The sequence below is a fragment of the Puntigrus tetrazona genome, chromosome 4 (assembly GCF_018831695.1).
Source record: "Puntigrus tetrazona isolate hp1 chromosome 4, ASM1883169v1, whole genome shotgun sequence".
Taxonomy (NCBI): domain Eukaryota; kingdom Metazoa; phylum Chordata; class Actinopteri; order Cypriniformes; family Cyprinidae; genus Puntigrus; species Puntigrus tetrazona.
The window spans coordinates 13,167,711-13,186,967 of NC_056702.1; the positions used below are offsets into that span (position 1 = coordinate 13,167,711).

At 38.9% G+C, this 19,257-nt stretch overlaps 2 protein-coding genes across 2 annotated transcripts in view; one reads left to right on the forward strand and one right to left on the reverse strand.

Annotated features, from left to right (window-relative positions):
- Nucleotides 1-8,088, forward strand: part of itih5 (inter-alpha-trypsin inhibitor heavy chain 5) — a 10,059-nt gene extending 1,971 nt beyond the window's left edge. The window contains exons 3-14 of the mRNA XM_043236650.1: nucleotides 195-358; nucleotides 462-572; nucleotides 953-1,200; nucleotides 1,713-1,882; nucleotides 2,031-2,147; nucleotides 2,364-2,535; nucleotides 2,943-3,255; nucleotides 4,076-4,704; nucleotides 4,830-4,880; nucleotides 6,059-6,175; nucleotides 6,521-6,898; nucleotides 7,282-8,088. Of these exons, the coding sequence (XP_043092585.1) occupies nucleotides 195-358; nucleotides 462-572; nucleotides 953-1,200; nucleotides 1,713-1,882; nucleotides 2,031-2,147; nucleotides 2,364-2,535; nucleotides 2,943-3,255; nucleotides 4,076-4,704; nucleotides 4,830-4,880; nucleotides 6,059-6,175; nucleotides 6,521-6,898; nucleotides 7,282-7,589 (2,778 nt within the window). The 3' untranslated portion in view covers nucleotides 7,590-8,088. The remainder of the gene's footprint in view (nucleotides 1-194; nucleotides 359-461; nucleotides 573-952; nucleotides 1,201-1,712; nucleotides 1,883-2,030; nucleotides 2,148-2,363; nucleotides 2,536-2,942; nucleotides 3,256-4,075; nucleotides 4,705-4,829; nucleotides 4,881-6,058; nucleotides 6,176-6,520; nucleotides 6,899-7,281) is intronic.
- A 1,221-nt stretch (nucleotides 8,089-9,309) lies between these two features.
- Nucleotides 9,310-19,180, reverse strand: tmem110l (transmembrane protein 110, like). Its single transcript, XM_043236651.1, has 8 exons — nucleotides 18,737-19,180; nucleotides 16,030-16,078; nucleotides 15,851-15,946; nucleotides 15,647-15,768; nucleotides 14,511-14,623; nucleotides 13,961-14,044; nucleotides 13,756-13,884; nucleotides 9,310-11,642 (listed from the first exon to the last, which is right to left on the reverse strand). The coding sequence occupies exons 1-8, from the start codon at nucleotides 18,879-18,881 to the stop codon at nucleotides 11,541-11,543; spliced, it is 840 nt and encodes a 279-aa protein (XP_043092586.1). The 5' UTR covers nucleotides 18,882-19,180; the 3' UTR covers nucleotides 9,310-11,540.
- Between the last annotated feature and the right edge of the window lie 77 nt (nucleotides 19,181-19,257).

The window sequence follows — 19,257 nt, forward strand, 5'->3', positions numbered from 1 at the left end:
CTTCCGGACCACAGTTTGACTAGAACAGCAACACTGGGTATTTTGGCAGGAACTTGACCCAACAATTATTTGGTGATCATCCCAGATCTTTAGGCAAACCACTTGGACGCTTCACACATACGTGTTTTTAGAAGAGCTATTCGAAATATCCATGCATATTTTAATTATGCTCATAGCTTGCTCGTGTTTGCCAGGAAACTAAACCTCACATTCAGGAGCTGTCGGTCCAGACCACCATCATTTCCAGCTATGCCTTCACTGCGGTGTCTTGCAGCATGCTCAACAGACACTCGGCCGCCGCCAAGGGGGTGTTTCAGTTCCTCGTCCCCACCGCGGCGTACGTCTCCAACTTTACCATGTGAGTGGGGAAACGTATACAAATCGTACTTTCATTTGAGAAGTCGAAATGCTTTCGCGTTGACGTTTTTTCGTGGCGTTAATGCAAATTCTCGTTTGCGAAGGATCGTGGGCGGACGAGTGTTTCCCAGCCAGGTGAAGGCCAAAGAGAAAAAGATGCAGAAGGAAGGTGGAGAAAACAACGGCAAGAAGAACAAGAGCGCACCGGAGCAGAGGTGAAGATGGGTCTCCTTCGCACGTTTATGCCGTTGAATTGAATGCGTATTTATTCAGGAAGCTAGCTATGATTATTTCCACTGTTTAACTAAACTGCTCAAGAAACTGTGACTTGAGTTGGACTGAAAGAGAAAAGCGACCTCAGAAGAGCGCCCCTAGTGGCAAGCCTGAGAACCCAACATGTCCCAATGAATGAGTTTTAAGTTTTGAGCCTTCTGTTGTTCGAAAATGATATTGTTAAAGGCATTCGATTCGCTTGTAAGCGAGCGGACGGGAAGATGCTGAGATATTTTCTTCCGAAGATCGAGCTTTATTGAAACGTGGTTTGACAAATCTTGGCGAGAGGTTAAGATTTCAAGAGCATTGTTTTCCCTTTCAGTAAGGGTGAGATGGAGGCGTTTCAAATGGAAGTAACAATTCCTGGACGCAACCGTGCGGTCTTCCTCCTGACCTACGAGGAGCTGCTGCAGAGACGACTGGGCCGCTATGAGCATGTGACCAGTGTTCGGCCAAAGCAATTGGTCAGCAGACTCAGCGTGGGCGTTACCATAGTGGAGCACTCTCGCTTCACTTACCTAGAAGTCTTACCTCTACGAAATGGCAAGACTGCATCTTCCAATGGAAACGGTAAAGCAGATGTTAACCAGCTGCATCCAATTTGATTCTTGAGTATGTATTAAGATATGCTGTCACTGGTATGGTTTCAAATATTTGACAATATTGCAACATTTAACCTCAAAAACTGCAAGATAGATGGCACCAGTTCCAGTTACATTTCTTCCACTTTTGCCTGTTTAAAGTGCCCTTATTATGGTTCGTAGTTTAGTTTTGGGCACGCGAGGTCAAAAAACACTTTCAGTGTCTTTTAATATAGATTTATGTTTACCATATTTGTTCAACGGATCCCAAACGATTCCTTTAATGATTCATTTTTCCAAATCCCTCGTGTGATTGGTTGATTTAATAAAAAAAAAAAAAAAGTGTTTGTGAGCTTTTAACTCTCCAAAACAGGGGCACTTTAAAGGAGTAAAGACCTATTAATAAAACGACAACAGCAACATGAAAATCCCTTTTCAGGCAAGTTAGTTGAAGTTATCAAATGTAAAAGCAGTATGCGAGTATCATTTGTTTACACCCAGGTAAAGCAGGACCACCAGTTTCCACATTAATCAAGCAAAACGAAACCTTCTGCAAGATCAGCTTCACTCCTAGCATCGTCCAGCAGGCCAAGATTGCCAACAACGGCATGCTGGGAGAATTTGTGGTGCGTTATGATGTAGAGAGAGAAATCGGCATCGGCGATATACAGGTACAAATACACCCGTACACTTTTATTGTATGTTATTATCCCATGCACGTTATCCATGGAAGATATTTTGTTATGCCATTTTTTTCCCACTCCCAACATTTCTGAAGTCCATTCAGAAAGTCACCGAAGACTCATTGCTTTCTTTCAGGTACTAGATGGACATTTTGTACACTATTTTGCCCCCAAAGACCTGCCTGTCGTGCCAAAGAATGTTGTATTTGTGATCGACACCAGCGCTTCCATGGTCGGAACCAAAATGAGACAGGTAATCGGATCGAAACAAATCAGTTCTCCACACTCCGATGAATAGCACGGTTTTCAGAGTTGCAGTGTTTTGCTCTATGAAGGAGTGAATGATGGTGTGATCCGTTTTTTCCCAGCTGGTTCTTGTGATCTCATAGCTGGACACGCACATGCATACACCCATCTCACAGCAGAATGACAGAGTTCAATAGTTCTCTTTTTAATATCTCTCATGCAGACCAAAGAAGCTCTGTTCACGATCCTACGCGAGCTGCGGCCCAATGATCACTTCAATTTTGTCACTTTTTCCAATCGAGTCCGTGTGTGGCAGCCGGGCAAACTTGTGCCCTTCACGCCCAACAATATACGTGACGCCAAGAAGTTCATCTACATGATCTCACCCACCGGAGGTAGAAAATCGTACACATTTAAACCGTCTAACTTGTTCTGATTGAAATCATTTAAAGCAACAGTTCATCAAAAAAAAAAGTTGTTTTACCAGAAATAAATATGAAATCACAAATCAGTCAAAAATTAGAAATGCTGGCGGCTAACTGGAAAAACATGCCTTTTGAATGTTAAGTACTACAAATTTTAAAAAATGCATTACAAAAGAGATTAATAAGTAGTTATACAGCAAGTGGGAATTGCATTTTTCAACATATTTGTGAGCTGGGACATAAAAAGAAATAGCATCGACTTTGATAAGACTATATAGCATTTTATCGTATTTTTTGGAGCTTTACAAACGTCATTGCTATGAACTGATTTTAAATGACAGAAAGATAATTAAATAATGACTCTCAAACCTTCTCAGGCACTGACATCAATGGTGGCATTCAGACAGGCTCTGCCCTGCTCAGTGACTACCTCTCCAGCAAAAAAGAGTCCCATCACAACAGCGTGTCGCTCATAATCTTCTTGACCGATGGGCGGCCCACCGTCGGTGTGGTTCAGAGCCCGGTCATCATTGGCAACACGAAAACGGCAGTGCAGGAGAAGTTCTGCCTCTTCACCATCGGGATGGGTGATGACGTGGACTACAGGCTCTTGGAGAGGATGTCCCTGGAGAACTGTGGAACCATGAGGAGAATCCCGGAGGATGCAGATGCCAGCGTCATGCTCAAAGGGTGAGTCTATGAACAGCCAATGTGTAACTTCAGGCAAAAATAAATATTTTGTCATCACGTACTCAAGCCCTCATGTTGTTCTAACCTCAAGAGACTTCGTTATTTTTGTGGAACACAAAAGCAGGGGTTTAGAAGAATGTCCCTGTTGTTATTTTGAAAAGTTTCAAAATGGACAAAAATACTTCGAAGTAAAAGTAAGGTATTGTTATTTAAAGTGTTTTCAGTGTATTGAAAATAGGGTGAGTAAATTTAAGTGTTTTTTTAATTAATTCAAAATTTAATTTAGAATAATTTTTGTGTGGAAAGAAAACAAAAATAAGGATTTTATTCGACGTTTCGGGACCGTAACTTCACACGTATCTTGGAGAGAATCCGCTGGATGCAGTGCTTCAGGTCATTGTTTTTATCGTATTTATATTATCGTAGCTTCATAACGTTACGGAGGAACCACTGAGAGCAGATGGAGTATTCTGATGATGTGCTTCACACTTTTCTGGACTTTCACAGTGGTAACTGTTTGGCAGTCAATGAGATTTTCATTCAAAATATATTAAATTGTGATCCAAAGAAGGGGCTTGGAACAACATGGGGGTAAGCGACTTTTGGTGGTGGAATAACCCTTTAAAGGCAAGGTTAAAGGTCAAAAGTTACCTGTTGGAAGACAAATCTTTACTCAAGGCTTAACAATTGGGCCCCACTCTAAAAGTTCAACAAGTTTAAGCTAAAGAATACATGACTTATTAAATCTGAAGCAACACTCTTGCATCGTGACCTTGTTATTTCTTTTCTCCTCTCTTTCCTTCGCCTACGATCTCTATAGCTTCTACGATGAGATCGGCACTCCGCTGTTATCCGACATCCGGGTTGAGTACTCCGAGGACGCCGTGGAATACGTCACCCAGAACCTGTTCACGAACTACTTCAACGGCTCCGAGATCGTCGTGGCCGGAAAACTGACCAATCGCAGCTCGGACTCGCTGCACATTCAGGTTACCGCCAGCAACAGCGAGCGAAGCATCGTGTTGGAGAAAGACGTGTCGGTAACCGAGCGAGAGCAGGAAACCGAACGCCGGCTGGCCGAGGCGGAGGCGGGTCCGAACGGCGACGGTTACGTGGAAAGGCTGTGGGGATACATGAGCGTCAAAGACGGGCTGAAAGGACGACTGCGCAGCCAGACGAGCGCGGAGCGGGAAAATCACACGCAACGCGCTACAAATCTTTCGCTGACGTATAATTTCCTCACGCCGCTCACGCAAATGACAGTGGAGAAGCCGCAAACGTTGGCCGACGGAACTTTAGCACAGGCTCAGAAAGAGGCGGAGGCCACAGAGGCCCCGCCCGCTTCTGAGTCATCCAATCAGCTGTCGGAAGACGACAACAGCCTAACACCCCAGAGCCTGCAGAGAAATGAACCGCCCAAGCCGATTTCTGCGGTCTCCAAGGCAACAAGTGTGTTTATTTAAACTGGACGGAAAGCAAAACATTTGTTTTAGATCAGATTGTCATTACACAACCGCTCTTGAAAATATTAAGGTGACTCAAACGATCCATGACTGTTTTCCATTTATCTCCAGGTGGCGTCAGCAAACCCGCCAAAAAGTCTGTCACCTTATCCAAAACATCCGGTAATTCTCCATTTTTTTTAGTTTTTTCTGCATCTGCTTTGCGTTTCAGTGCGAATGTGAGCGAGCGTGGTTGAAAGTGGCAGGGGTGTCTGTTCGCATCGACTGGGCAGCTTGTAATTTGTTCTCTTCAGGTAAAAGGGCCTCATCAGAGAGCAGCTAATAGCTACTGACAGTTGCGCGCGGGCTCTAATTCACATGCCTGTCTTTTGAGGGTCGATGGAAAAAAAAAAAAAGACGAGATTTTAGCAAACCTCTGAACTATTACACTTCAGAGGAACTCGTTGCTTACTCTTTGTGCTATGGCTATGAACCAGGCCTCAATTCGGGCACGCTGATTCGTTTTATTAGCGGTTTCGAATTGCTTTGTTGGCATATAAGCATTCACCAAAACCCTAGAAAGTAAAAAAAGATATTCATAATTAAACGTTAAAGAAAAAGAGAAATAAAAGAAGTAGAAGATGCCACGAACGCTAACAAAACGAATTGTTGCGCGAATAAACAAAGCATGAATACTTTATACCTTTTTTTTTTTTATACAGATAAAAGAAAAAGAACGAAAAAATAAAACAAACAGCTGCGACAACAATATTGCCGAACTATCAACACAAAAGTGAACGAAAACGTAAAAGGTCACAGTAATGCTAACAAGCAAAACCAATCAAAATAAAACAAAACTAAGCAAACAAGAAGATAGGCTTTTTGAGAGTAAACGTCTACAAACACCACATCGACCTCATGCTAAAACGTAAACGCTAGAACACTGCATAGCAACACCCTGGTAACCATTGATATTATGGAGCGAGTATGTTATTTTTTTGGGGCATTTTGTGATATGCATATAACATCATAATACGTTGATTTAGTATTTGCGCACGAGGGGTTTGCTGTAGTTTGAAGTATTTGCAAAGAATGTTTTTGGGAATCTGTTGGATGCATGATTTGTAACCCCTTATAAAACGTTGCATAGAAGGAACCACGCACCAGACTTTGCTAAATGGGAGAATTCACAGGGGGTTGTTCGGATTGCGCATGACCGAAGAGCTTGCATAATTTGATTTACTTCAAGATACTTCAAAAATACGATGAATTCACACGATGTTATACAAATGACCCATTCAAGTCCAAATGGAATCAACTTTACGTTCCGTCTCATTGGCCATCTTCCTATCCGTCTCTAGCTGACGGCGACCCTCATTTCGTGGTGGAGGTTCCTCACAGTAAACTGACGATGTGTTTCAACATTAACGGGGAGCCGGGACACGTTCTCAGACTGGTGACTGACCATAAACACTCAGGTGAACATCTGAAGATACACTTATTTACGAACTATTACGTGTTCAATTACAGTTTTTTCTATTCATTGCGATTTGCATTACTGACGATTCTCGGCCAGTTTAAAGTAAATATGTTATTTATGCATCCTCAAGTTGTTCCAAGACTGTCAGAGTTTCTTTTTAATGCTGATATTTAGAACGAAGTTGGTACTCAGTTGACGGTAGCCTTTGATTTCAATAGTATTTAAGTCAATGGTTGACTTAAGTCAACTTAAGGGTATGCAAGCATTTTACATTTAATAACATTTTTACTTCCATCTAATATTTAAAGTTCTTTAACCGGTCATATTACATTTTTTCCATTAGGCGTGACTGTGAACGGAGCGCTGATTGGAGCTCCTGCTCCAGCTGGCAGTCACAAAGAACAGAGGACATATTTCAGCACCATAACTATAGTAGCCGATAAACCGCACCGCTCTTACATTGAAGTGACCCCACAGAAGGTCATACTGGACGACCGAGACCGGATGATCCTTCCGTGCAGCTCAAGCGTTTCCGTCGAAACCCCGAACCTGGCTGTGGTCATTATCGCCAACGCCAACCTGACAGTGACCATCCGAGGAACCATCCAGTTCGTCGTCTTATTCCACCATTACAAAAACCCGGCACCCTACCAGAGGGATCACCTGGGGTTCTACATCTCTAACAGCAAAGGATTGAGCAAGGACACGCACGGGCTGCTGGGTAAGCGAAACGTATTTGTAACGTTGCAGGAACTTTAGAAGAACAAGCAATTTTCATTAAAGGTAGAGCGCGCTCTTTAAAATAAAGGGTCTTTTTGCGGAGAAGAACCATTTTTGGTTCGCTTTGGGTGAACGGAAGCATTCTGAAGAACGTTTTAAACTGCATTCCATGGATGCCAATAAAGAACTTTGAGAATTGTTTCTTTAAGATCTTCTCTCCAGATTAGTGAGTTTTATTGTTTTATTGCAGTGTGTTAGATTTCGTGCTCTGATTGGTGGAGATTTCTTAACGGAGCGCTTGTTGTTTTACGCCAGGAATTCCATTGTTAAAAAAAAACGCTTTCATTCGTTAATTAACGGAGAGATACATTTTTGTCCTTACAGGCCAGTTCCTGTATGAAGACATTGGATTGACGCAACTTTCCGGAAATTTCAGCACGGCCGGAGAAAACCGAACGCAGGAAACGCTAGGGAAAAATATCACTCTGACAAGTTACCCTGCTTTAAAGGTGAAGGACCGCACTGTCGCTGTCATGAAGAAGAGCAGGCGAATCTACTCCGGGAAGCAGACTGTAGACTGCTGGTTTGCCAAAAATAATGCGGCTAAACTGATTGATGGACAATACAGTGATTACGTTGCGTCACATCTGTTTGACACAGGAGACTGGGCTAATGGAACCAACACACACTGAGACACACACACACACACACACACACACACACACACACTATAATTCTATTGGACTGATGGGTCATGACCCAGATCTATTCACACAAACACTTTAAACGCCACCAGCATTATTTTTAAGTACATGATTTATATACAGTGATGTCTGAACATGTTATTTTACTGTTTTTATTGTAGCAACCTACAAATATGTATTATATATTTTTAGCTAATATAAAAGACTGTTTGGAAAACATTTTTCACCAATAAATTAAATTTTAACAATGGTCTTTTCTTTTTTTTTTTTGGTAAATAACACAAAAGAAAATAATTTTTATGAAAATAGACACAACTTTGATGAAATATGCTTCTACTTTTAATTCAAAAGCCAAACTATTTTACTGTTGAATTCTCAGTGAAGTACTCCACTACCCATAATCCCTAAATGAGATCAACCAATCAGAGATTATAGATATAGGTGGATAGAATTTTTGTATTATTTACTTACTAGTCTATATATATATATATATATATATATATATATATACTGTATATATGTCTTTTTTTATCATTTCAGCAGATATTTAACATTTAATGTGACAAAATAATAGTCGATGTATCCTTAAAGTCTTGACTGTAACTGATAAATGGTGACTTCCATTCTACTAAAAAATAGCTCAACATTTTTTAAATATCTGCCATTTATTGGTTATGCATAACGTAGAAATCATCTTAAGACAGAATTTTGATGACATGGATCCTTTTGATTTACTAATGTTACTTTAATATCAATAATAAAAAAAAACATTAGAAACTTAAATCCTATGAATTTTTCAAATGATTAATTGCTCGATATATACTGTTGTCAAATGGGAATTAATTAGGTACAAAAGCTTTTCAAAAAATATATTTTGTACCTTATTTACCCCTAAAGGATGCATATTAGTAGCTTAAAAGTACATAGTAGTATCTAAACGGTACATTTTGAAAGGGTACTGTCCGAGCGACAGCTTTTGTACAGTTTTTTTCTCCTCACTTGACTAACGTCTGGTTGATTGTGACCCTGTTTCGTCACTGTCATCAGACCGGGGTCAAATGGTTTCAGGACACACCCCTTCCAGGTGTTCTTACCCACGTTTGCTTACCTCTTGGAGCCCCTTTGTCACACAGGACTTTATTGGCTGTGGTTATTAATATACTGCACATAAAAGGACACGACCCTGCTTTACTGATAGCGAAAAAATGCGAAAGTTCATCCACACAGTGACCCTATGGTTCAGACTGCCCGATCTCATGGCAGTTCGTACATATTTTACGAGTTGGCTAATTCGTACAACCTCACTCACGCAAATTCGTATGAGTTTTGCCATAACGTATTTATTTTACGAGTTGCGCAATTCGTAAGAATTCGCATATGTTTTACGAGTTGCGCAAATTCGTATGTCTGGGGTTTAGACAAAACACAAAAGTTGTAAGAATTTGCACGAATTAGACACCTCACAAAATACGTACGAACTGATCATGAGATAGCGTTGGATTCAAATTAAGCAAAATGGCCCCATATGCGTTATTATTTTAATAAATAGCGTATAAGCGCACGCTTAAAGTCATTTTAAGTGGCAACTTTCTACAACAAAATGACATCTAGATTGGGCTTTATATTTAAAGCAATATTTTATTGCTTCACAAAGTCGCTCAAACTCTGGTTATATTAGTTTTCATCAAAATAAGGCATCAAGTCAACATTTTCCAACAAGACGCTTCTTTATGTTGAAGAAATGGCATGTGCGCGTTGACATTGCTACAATTTTGAAGAAAGCAATATAATTTAACAGCTGAAATTTAAAAGTTTACACCACGCTGTACATTTCATAAATCAGTTTGTTTTTCAGAACGTACAAAAACAATCATAAAAAAACGACGCAACGTTCAAACGAAGATGATCTGCTCTTTCGCTTAATACTGAATATTTACAAATCGTTTAACTAAGCTTTTTTTTCTCGAGCGCATCTTTCACAAATGAAATATTCGAGCGCGCCTCAGAGCTGGAAACAAGGATGTAGTGTATTTACCGCGAGGTGTTCATCACAGGTAGCGGCATGACTTGCTTAGACTACAAATTAAAAGTCTCAAAGTCTGTAATCAGGAGAGACGCTAGACCTCCTCTCTCATCTCTCTGCTTTTAATTAACTTCTTAGAAGTAGGAACTCTAAAGGACGTAGGAGGAGGATAATGTTTCCCTTTAATAACTCATAGGCTCAGAACAATCTGCTTAAACGTTAAAATACGAACATATATACATACAACCTACAATGTAACTTCAATTTAAACTGTTGCTCTTATTGAGCAATTTTTTAAGATTTAAGGTTAAAGTTTACTTAAATGTATAAAAGAAAAAAGGATATCTTAGATGCTGTAACTTGTCGAACGGTGACCACTTTCTATCATTTTTGATTCACTAATTTTAAAAGTCTGATATGAATTTTTCCAGATATGAATCTCATTTCAAATACGGTGCACGCATAACAATAAAAGTATAAGCTCAAAATCTGGAGATCTGCCTGTTGAGACGCCATTGTCCTTCTAACAATTGCTCTCAAAATGTTTTGGGAATATATCGTCATGGTAATGGTAACATAATTGAATACTGAATACACAATTGACTTATTTTTTTAAATTACTGTTGAAATGTCAACAAAGGAATCTGTTTAACTATTGTGTCAGTCTTAAAGCATAATATATATATATATATATATATATATATATATATATATATATATATATATATATATATATATATATATATGCACCAGGCCAGTAGTTGGCGTTTTTGTAGGCTGAACGGAGGTGATAACGGTTATCAAAAAATTGCACTTTTTTTTTTTAAACCCATTTTTCTAAAGTTTGGCTTTTCAGACACCCAAAGACCAGTGTCGTGTAAATGAACATCCAAAATGCATAAAATGTTTTTGGTTTCAGTTGAAAATGGTGTAAACGCCCCTCAATTGGAATCGGGTTATAAATCTACTCTCACGAAAAGCTCTGTTAAAAAAAAAGCATCACTGGCACAGGAAGGCTTTTCCAAATCGTATTAGCATAGAAATTTTAAAAACAAAATGTTGACGATAAACGTATTTCAATTAACGCTGAAAACAAATTTAACTGAACATTGACCATTTTACATGCTAAATATCATGTCAAGTATTGAGCAATGTGCAAGTGTGTCGCAAAAGTGAAGCCAAAACATTTTGATCGCCATCTAGTGGTTGGCTTCAATACACGTCAGAAACCAGCCCTACTGATATAAACGAATTGGACAAGTTGTCTAATTAATAAAATAGATGCTACGAAAACACCACGGGTGTGGTTTTACGATTGCTAGCGTGTGATCTGTGGGTCTGCTTGAGGCAGCGTTTTTTGCAGAAAGGCACCCCACAAAGCTCATTTCGGACAGTAAGCGTTTAACGATATACAACAAAATAGAACACGTGTTGCTGATGACTTGAACATTTACGCACCGCGACGCCGATTTCTCGCTAAAAATAACGTCAAAACTGCAAAAAGCTAGTCAGAAATATACATTTAACACACAAGCCACCAAACGCAATTTCTGGCGCCGTCTTTATTTTTTTAGCTCAAGGAATGGAACGCGCAGGATTGTGGGATATCTTTACAAAACTGGGCTCCAAATCACGTCATGTTCACATCACGAGAATAGATGTTTTGGCTTCACTTTTCCATAGAGGAAGGACACTTTTTTTTTAAGCCTATGGTATTGTGTTGTTAGCTTAGCAACATGCTAACGCTAAACTCCATTGGTATCAGTCCCGTACTTGACGTGAAATTTTTTAATTGCGCTAGGTTTAAGTCTAGCTACAAATCAGTCTTTTATGGGTTTCCAGTTGAGTTTGGAAGGTACCTGCCTATGTAGGAAGTAGGCAGCTCTCTAGGTTTAGGAACAAATGCAACTTCTGTTTTAAACCTCCACAGAAACTCGTACGAACGCCTCTTCTGTAGAGACGTGCTCTTCCTGTTCGGAGCACACTGTGGCGTCGTCTTCATCGTCCTTTAGCAGCACCTACACAAACATATAAAAAAGTCCGAGGTCATTTTACACGTGATGGTTTTCCCGTTCATCTGAGCCAGATCACTTTATAGGTTGCGTATATATATCTGATGATTATAAAACCACGAGCCACGGATTCGGCAGATGATTGACGCTAGACCGGTTTTTAAGTTCTCGCTCGTATCGGACCCCACCAAACACACTTCTCCAAAGATTTGAGTTCGTTCTCTATAGCATGAGCTTATGGAAACATGTTTGAAATGTCACTGCTCCCGCCGAACAAATAGATGATTTGTGAGCAGCTGGCACACGTCCACGACCCCGGAGGAGGAGTGAGGGAAAGAGGGATGAGAAAAAAATAAATGAGAAGAAGAAAAAGAACAAAGTAAAAGAGATGGGGAAAGACCCTGTATCGCCCGACAAAACAGGAGACCATTTGACCCCTAGAGGCCACCGGCCTTTGGAAAGGTCTTCGGTCAAATGACGCAAACATTAAAAAAAATATCTGTCCTATAATCACATTCATATAGCACAATCCCGCCATTCAAGATGAAGAATACAATACACAAACACACAATCAAACTATTCAGACACGACCCAAGAAACAAAACATTCATTTCAGCTGGAGCGTTTCGCTTGAGATCGTATGCGAGAATAAAGCCAAGCTAATAAAAAAAAAAAAAACTGAATTGGTCCAGTGGGGGTTTAAATAGTTTCGTTTCGGGACCCAGATCTTACGTTGGACCTCAAGTGGCTGTCTGTAGAATCAAACATTTTGATTTATTCATATTCATACCATCGGCTGCACAGGCTCAGTCATATGGGACGCAGATAATGCTGAATTGTCGCGGTCTCGTGTGGTAATTCAACACAGAAAACAGTGCTCTGATGCTAAAAAAAATATGAGCCATCATAGTTTTAAAATGATTTAAGATTTTTTTTTGTATTATTATATGGAACGCAAGTGCTGAACAAGCAAGTGAATAAAATTAAATACACCAATGTATTTTCTGATCTAGCTTTTAATAAAAAAAAATAATCGAACAGATAAATAATGCAATGAAAGAATGCCTGTATCTTTCACAAAATACATAAATAAAATATCAACGCATAATAACTATGCTTTAACATATTTATTTACATATATGTTTTAAAGCGTTATGCATTTATTTTATTATTATATATATATATATATATATATATATATATATATATATATATATATATATATATATATATATTAAATAAATGCACTTATTAATTTTATTTATTTATGTATGGGCATGATTTATTTGTTTATTGAAAGGTTAGTTCGGTAAATTGAAGAATTTTAATCAGATTATGATAAATGTGGTTAAATACGTGGCATTCGCACCATAAACAGTTATACGGTTAACTGAATTTTAGCTTTTTTTTCCTACTTTAGGCTACGGACCTGAAATTAACTAGCTGAGAGCCAAACTAATTCAATCTTGAACGAATTGTCCCGAGGGAAAGATACGGGAACAGGGTCATTAGGATCAAGTTAAGGAATTTTTACTGACTCATCTGTTCCCGGATCTCAACGGCGATTCGTTAAACCCAGGATAAAGAACGTCCCAGGGTTGATGACATTACGAAAGCTTTTGGAGTCGTCTTTGGTGCCACGGAAACGACACACTTCACTTTAAACCTTTAAAGAGCCGGTGCATTTCTAACAAATCCGACCGTTAGAACAGCTCACGGATAAAATACACGGTATCCAGGCGGCCATATTAAAATATATTTTCAACCACGCATTTGTAAATGCTTGTCACGAAATAATTTTTTTTTCATATTTAGACCATTTCAAGGGCGATTTTCTCAATATTTATCCTGATTTTCAAATAGCTGCATCTCGTCCAAATATTGTCGTATCGTAACGATTCCCGTATCAATTGAAAAGCTTGCTTATTCAGCTGTCCTCGGTTGTTCGTGATGCACTCGGTTAGCCAAACAGCAATTATATCGCAAAAAGGTGCTTTGCTTACATTTCAGCCCATATTACCGTTCAATGCATTGAGGCTCTTTAATGAATTCGGATATTGGTTCAATTCTAATTCGCTGTTGCGTTACAATCAATCTGCACTTATTGGGACGTTCTCACCTCAGCTTCGTCGCCGCTGTCATTCGGCGACACCTCCACTTGCTTAGGACGGTCACACGAGCCCTCCAGAGATGTCGTTTTCTTGTATTTCCGCATTGTTAAACTGTCCACCGCCCAGAACATTATAGACTGAAACGCACACAGAAATGAGTCGCATTGTGTTACGGCAAGACAGCAATGCGTTACTACGCGCATTTCCGCTCACGTTCACGATGAAAGGCACGATCAGCATGACGACGGCCAGCTCCAGCTGCGGGTTCGGGATGTAGTCCAGCACCACGTCCTCCAGCTATAACACACACAAACACGCCGGCGGTCGATGCGCATCCGTCTAACATACAGGAAGTCCGCTCAAAAACAGTTCGAGAACGTCTAGACGTCCTACAGTGAGAAAGTAGGTATCGAAAACAAACTAAGACGTGCATCTAAAGTACGCGCAAGTACTATTTAGAGGTAAATGAGATGCTAAGATTCATCTTTTAGATGTTGTTCCTCGCCTGAGTGACAGCGTTGCAGCTTTTATTCTGGGTTTAATAAGCGCGCAAGTTCATGAATGCATAGATTTTTGCAAAATAAGCCTGTATAAGAAATCGTCAACGGATGAAATATCATCTAAATATGTAACTCAAAAATATTTGGGTTAGAGACCGATCTAGTGTGCACCCTAGGCTGGTATTATTACATTTTGTGAAAGGGTAAAGGATGGCGGCGGGGTGGGTCTGTGTAACAATAATGTGTGTGAATGTTTATCTTACGTTGGTCCACCCGGGAATGAGCAGCACCAGAGTAACCACGCTCTTCTCCAAAGCAACGATGAATAAATACACCGAGCACTGAGCCAACCAGGCCACCATCCGAGGAGGATCGCCTGCAAGACAGGAAGAGACGAGAGAAATTCACTACCATTTATTACATTTTCTGACAAGTTTGACACAAATGAAAAAAAACGACTGTAAAAAATAAATATATCAGAAACAAAACGTATTTATTTATTGAAATATGCTGTATATATATATATATATATATATATATATATATATATATATATATATATATATATTATATATATATAATAAATACATACATTTAATAAATAAACCAATAAATAAATAAACCATATATAAATCATGAATTTTGGCAATAAATACATTAATTAATTTAATTATTTATTAAATAAATATAATATGCACATGAAATAAATGCATAACATGTACTTTAAAACATGAATAAAATGAATGCTTAGTTATTATATGCGTTGACATTTCATTTATTTCTTTTTTTAGTTTTTTTTACATTATTTGTTCGATTATTTTTTCGATTAATTTTTTTATTAAAAGCTAGATCAATATATCGGTGTATTTAATTTTATTCACTTGCTTTTTCAGCACTTATGTTCTTCCATATAATAATACAAAAAAAATCTTAATTTTAAAACTTAATTTTATAGTAATAGCACATTTTTTTTTTTTAGCATCAGAGCACTTTTAAGCGATCGGCTTCTGAGCAATAAAGTAAAATAGACATGGCACACAGTCAAAAGAGGGATTTAAAATCTGATCTAAGCAGAAAAACAGTCATGAACAATTGTTTGGCCAAAATCATGTGAAACTATGGGCGTATTCCATCTGTGTGTGTGTGTGTGTGTGTGTGTGTGTGTGTGTGTGATTTTTTCCTATGGTGTTTTACCAAGGGAATCCCTCACAGTGAAAAAGAAAACGTGGAGGAAACTACCCAAACATATTTGAAATATATAACCTACGGCGCCCTCTGGTGGTAATAAAGCATCAGTTTCTTTTTTTTCTGGAATGCTCTGTTTATGTTTTCGTGGTGATTATGAAAGCAGTCTTGGACATTAAACCGACCCGCTGTTCGCCCATTAGAGCTAGCTCACCATATTCTCCAAACATCAGCAGCGTTAGCTGTTTATGTTCCACTATCTTGGAGACAACCTTGACCCCCACCCAGATCACCAGCATTCCCAATGTGGCATCCAACAGGAAGTTCAGCAGATATCTGTTAAAAACAGAAACGGTTTAGCTTAACGGCAGGTTAAAGTAATAAACGCGACAAATAATCAGGCTAATAATTGACTCACAGAGAACAGGGATCTTCGTTGGTGAGTGTGGACAAGAAAATGTTGGCGAAATGCATGACAAGAGCCCCGATAGCCTGCTTCGATGTATCAAAGAACCTGAGGAGAACAAATAAAGAATGAGAGTTGGCTCTCTTCTGTTCTACCGCTGTATTATTTAAACGGATGTTTGATATTCTTACCAGATCCTCCACGGTCGTCTTATTCCGACGGGTTCACGAAACCTTTTCACTATATAGACAAAAATATATAAACATCTTATTGTGAGATCTTTGCTTTTAAAGAAAAATAATAATGTGAAAAAAATAGTGATATTATAAAAAAAAAATATATATATATATATATATATATATATATATATATATATATATATATATATATATATATATATAAATATATATATATATATATATATATATATATATATATATATATATATATATATATATATATATATATATATATATAAAAAAAAAAATAAAAAATAATATATATATATATATATATATATATATATATATATATATATATATATATATATATTTATTTATTTTTTTTTAATCATGTATTTTTCTGGAGTAAAAAAAAAACATAATTTGAAATATAAACTTTTATAACACTGTAAATGTCTTTACTGTCACATTTAATCCATTTATCTATCCTTACTGAATAAAAATTAGTGCTGTCAAATGATTATTCGTGATTAATAGCATCCAAAATTAACACTTTTGTTTACAGAATATATGTAAGTCTACTGTGTATATTTACTATGTACATATAAATATACATATTAATTAAGGGGGATGTGCCCCAGTTTAGATACTACTTCAGCCTCGTTAAAAACTTTTTTGTTGAATAAACAAAAAATAAATTAATTAACATTTTTGGTAAACTAAGATTATGATATATTCTAGCACACATAAGCAAAAATGAGCAGACGCTGAAACGCATATCTGGACGTTTTTTTCAAACATGCTAACGGTTAGCCTGCAATCAGCAGCCAAACAGAAACAGGATGATTATTGAACGTCTGAGGAAACTAACAGGGGGTGACGTCGACAAAGATAAGCAGCCAGAAAGAAACCAGGAAGTGTCCAGAATAAGAAAGAGGAAGTGCATACAGTAAAAACACAAGCATGAAGCACGAGTGTCGCAGACGGAAGCGTTTTAGGTCAGATCCTGAAAATGTGACTTAACCTTCTTACTGGGGAAAAAAAAAAAGTGAATAAATAAATGCCGGTCCTCTGATAATAACTGAAGATTATAGCATATTTGCACACAGCAAAAAAAAAAGTTTAATAATCGACAGGAACAGCACAGATAATGTGTAACTTTAGAAAGGTCAAAGGTCATTCGGCATGCTTTTGGGGGTTATTTAGCGCAAAAACAAGCCGCTTTAGGGACGTAAGAATTACAAATCTTACATTTTAACATCCTGCGGCGAAAAAAATCTAAATCTAAAAACTTCTACTCAACAAGCTGAACGTTACGGGTTCCCGTCGCTATCCGTCCCCTGCATCTGGGACAGGTTCCTCGAGGTTTCCCTGCGTGAAAACCGCTATAAATGATCGGCGGCGAATGAGCAACAGGTCAGAATCACCGAATATTAACAGAGCAAACACTCTGGGGCGTCTTTGAACCGAATGATCACGTGACGCTGCTAGACATCGAGAAAGAAGCGACTCTGGACCTCAGGGTTCAAGACTTGAAAGGAGGGTCACACGGAAGCTCGAGGTCGGGATCCGAGCGTCACGTGACCCACACAGGAGCCGACGCTGAACGATCTTATCTCCGAGTAATATTTGTAGCTCAAACTGGGTTTTTGTTTTGCTGGAAAGTGAAATGCAGTCGGCAAGACTTCCCCCGAGAATCAAACCGATTTTCGAGCGCGCTCTGCTTCGTTCGCCATCCAATCAGTTCCCAGCTGGATGTCCTGCCGCGTTTGGAAAAAAACAATCGAGAAACGGAAACAAACGTTAATGAAACTAGCGAACCTTTAACATCTGAAGAGCCTATCCGTTGAAAGAAGGTTCTTCAGACTATAAAAAGGCAAGAAAGAGACGGTTCTTTAAAGAACCCTTCCTTGCGGAGCCAAAAGCGGTTCTTCTACGGCGTCGCCACGGATTACAGCAGGTCAAAAAGAGTCTCCATCCTCATTTGGACGAAAGACGTGGCATAAAAATTGAGATCAGGTGTGGATAGGTGTGCGTGCTTTCCAAGTTTTGTTTATTTAGGTCACAGCGATATTATAATACACTGTGCTATTGATTAAAAGTCATTAAGTTCCTTATTGCTGGAAGGTTAAACACTTCAGATCTCGAATTGGCGCGCGACGAGAAGATCGAATGCTTTAAAAACACCTGGAAGAAGGGGGAAAAAACAGCTCACTAGACATTAACTAGAGTGGAATGAGCATAAATTAAACCGTCGCCATGGTCCCTGTGCTGTAAAATATTATATCAATGCGGTTTTTTTGTGAATGTTTTTGTTTAGCCTAAATGTGTGCCGGTTTTTTGTTTAAACACCGTAAGTAAAGCAACAAATACACTCGTATTTCTTAGCATTTTGACATTTTAAGGTCAAGCGGAAGTAACTAGAACAGCTGTTACTTTCTTCACAGGGAGCACTACGCAGTGGACGTGGATTAATACACGCACCAGGCTACTTTTATATGTAAAATGCGAAAATAGCTATATAAAAATGCTAATGCTAATGCAAAAACCAGTATAAACAAACAACGCGCGCGTTCACGCGTCACCGTAACAAACAAGGCTGTAAACAAACAAACAAACAAACAAACAAACCCCAAGCCACGTGCTACATCGTATCAGGAACCAGAAAAAAAACAGTCATTTTAGTAAAAAAATAAAATAAACGTAGAAAACTTACACATTAAAGTGCTGAAAGCCAGAACGGCCAACAGCGCCTGAATAAAAACACTGAAGCCGTCCATCAGAGACCCGTCCACGCAGCCCTGGTACTCCGGACCCACCAAGTCACTCATGTTACTGCTGCTCTTCCAGAAAACCAACATGTTTGCGCGAGGGAGTCATAAGATCCTCTTCGGAGCAGGCGAAACGACTCCAACGGGTTTCCCGTTAAACTTCACCGGCGAGGAGACAAAGAAAGAGAGCGAGGGGCTGGCCGCGCGACGCCGGCGCCGCTGAAGTCGTGTCGAAATCGAGCGATGTGGCACAAGACAAAGCATGTCTCTCGGGTCGCTTTCCTGCTTTCCTGCTTTCTGTCTTGTTGTTGAGTCAACACGCTGACGTCAGCCCCCGCAGCCCTTTGTCCCGCACGAGGTGCTTGTTTACCGGGCTGCTGGTTAGTTTTGGGTGACTTTGTTTTGAGGCGCCCTTGTTGAAAATGGAATTATACATGCAGTTACTGAGTAATGTTAATTAACTGCA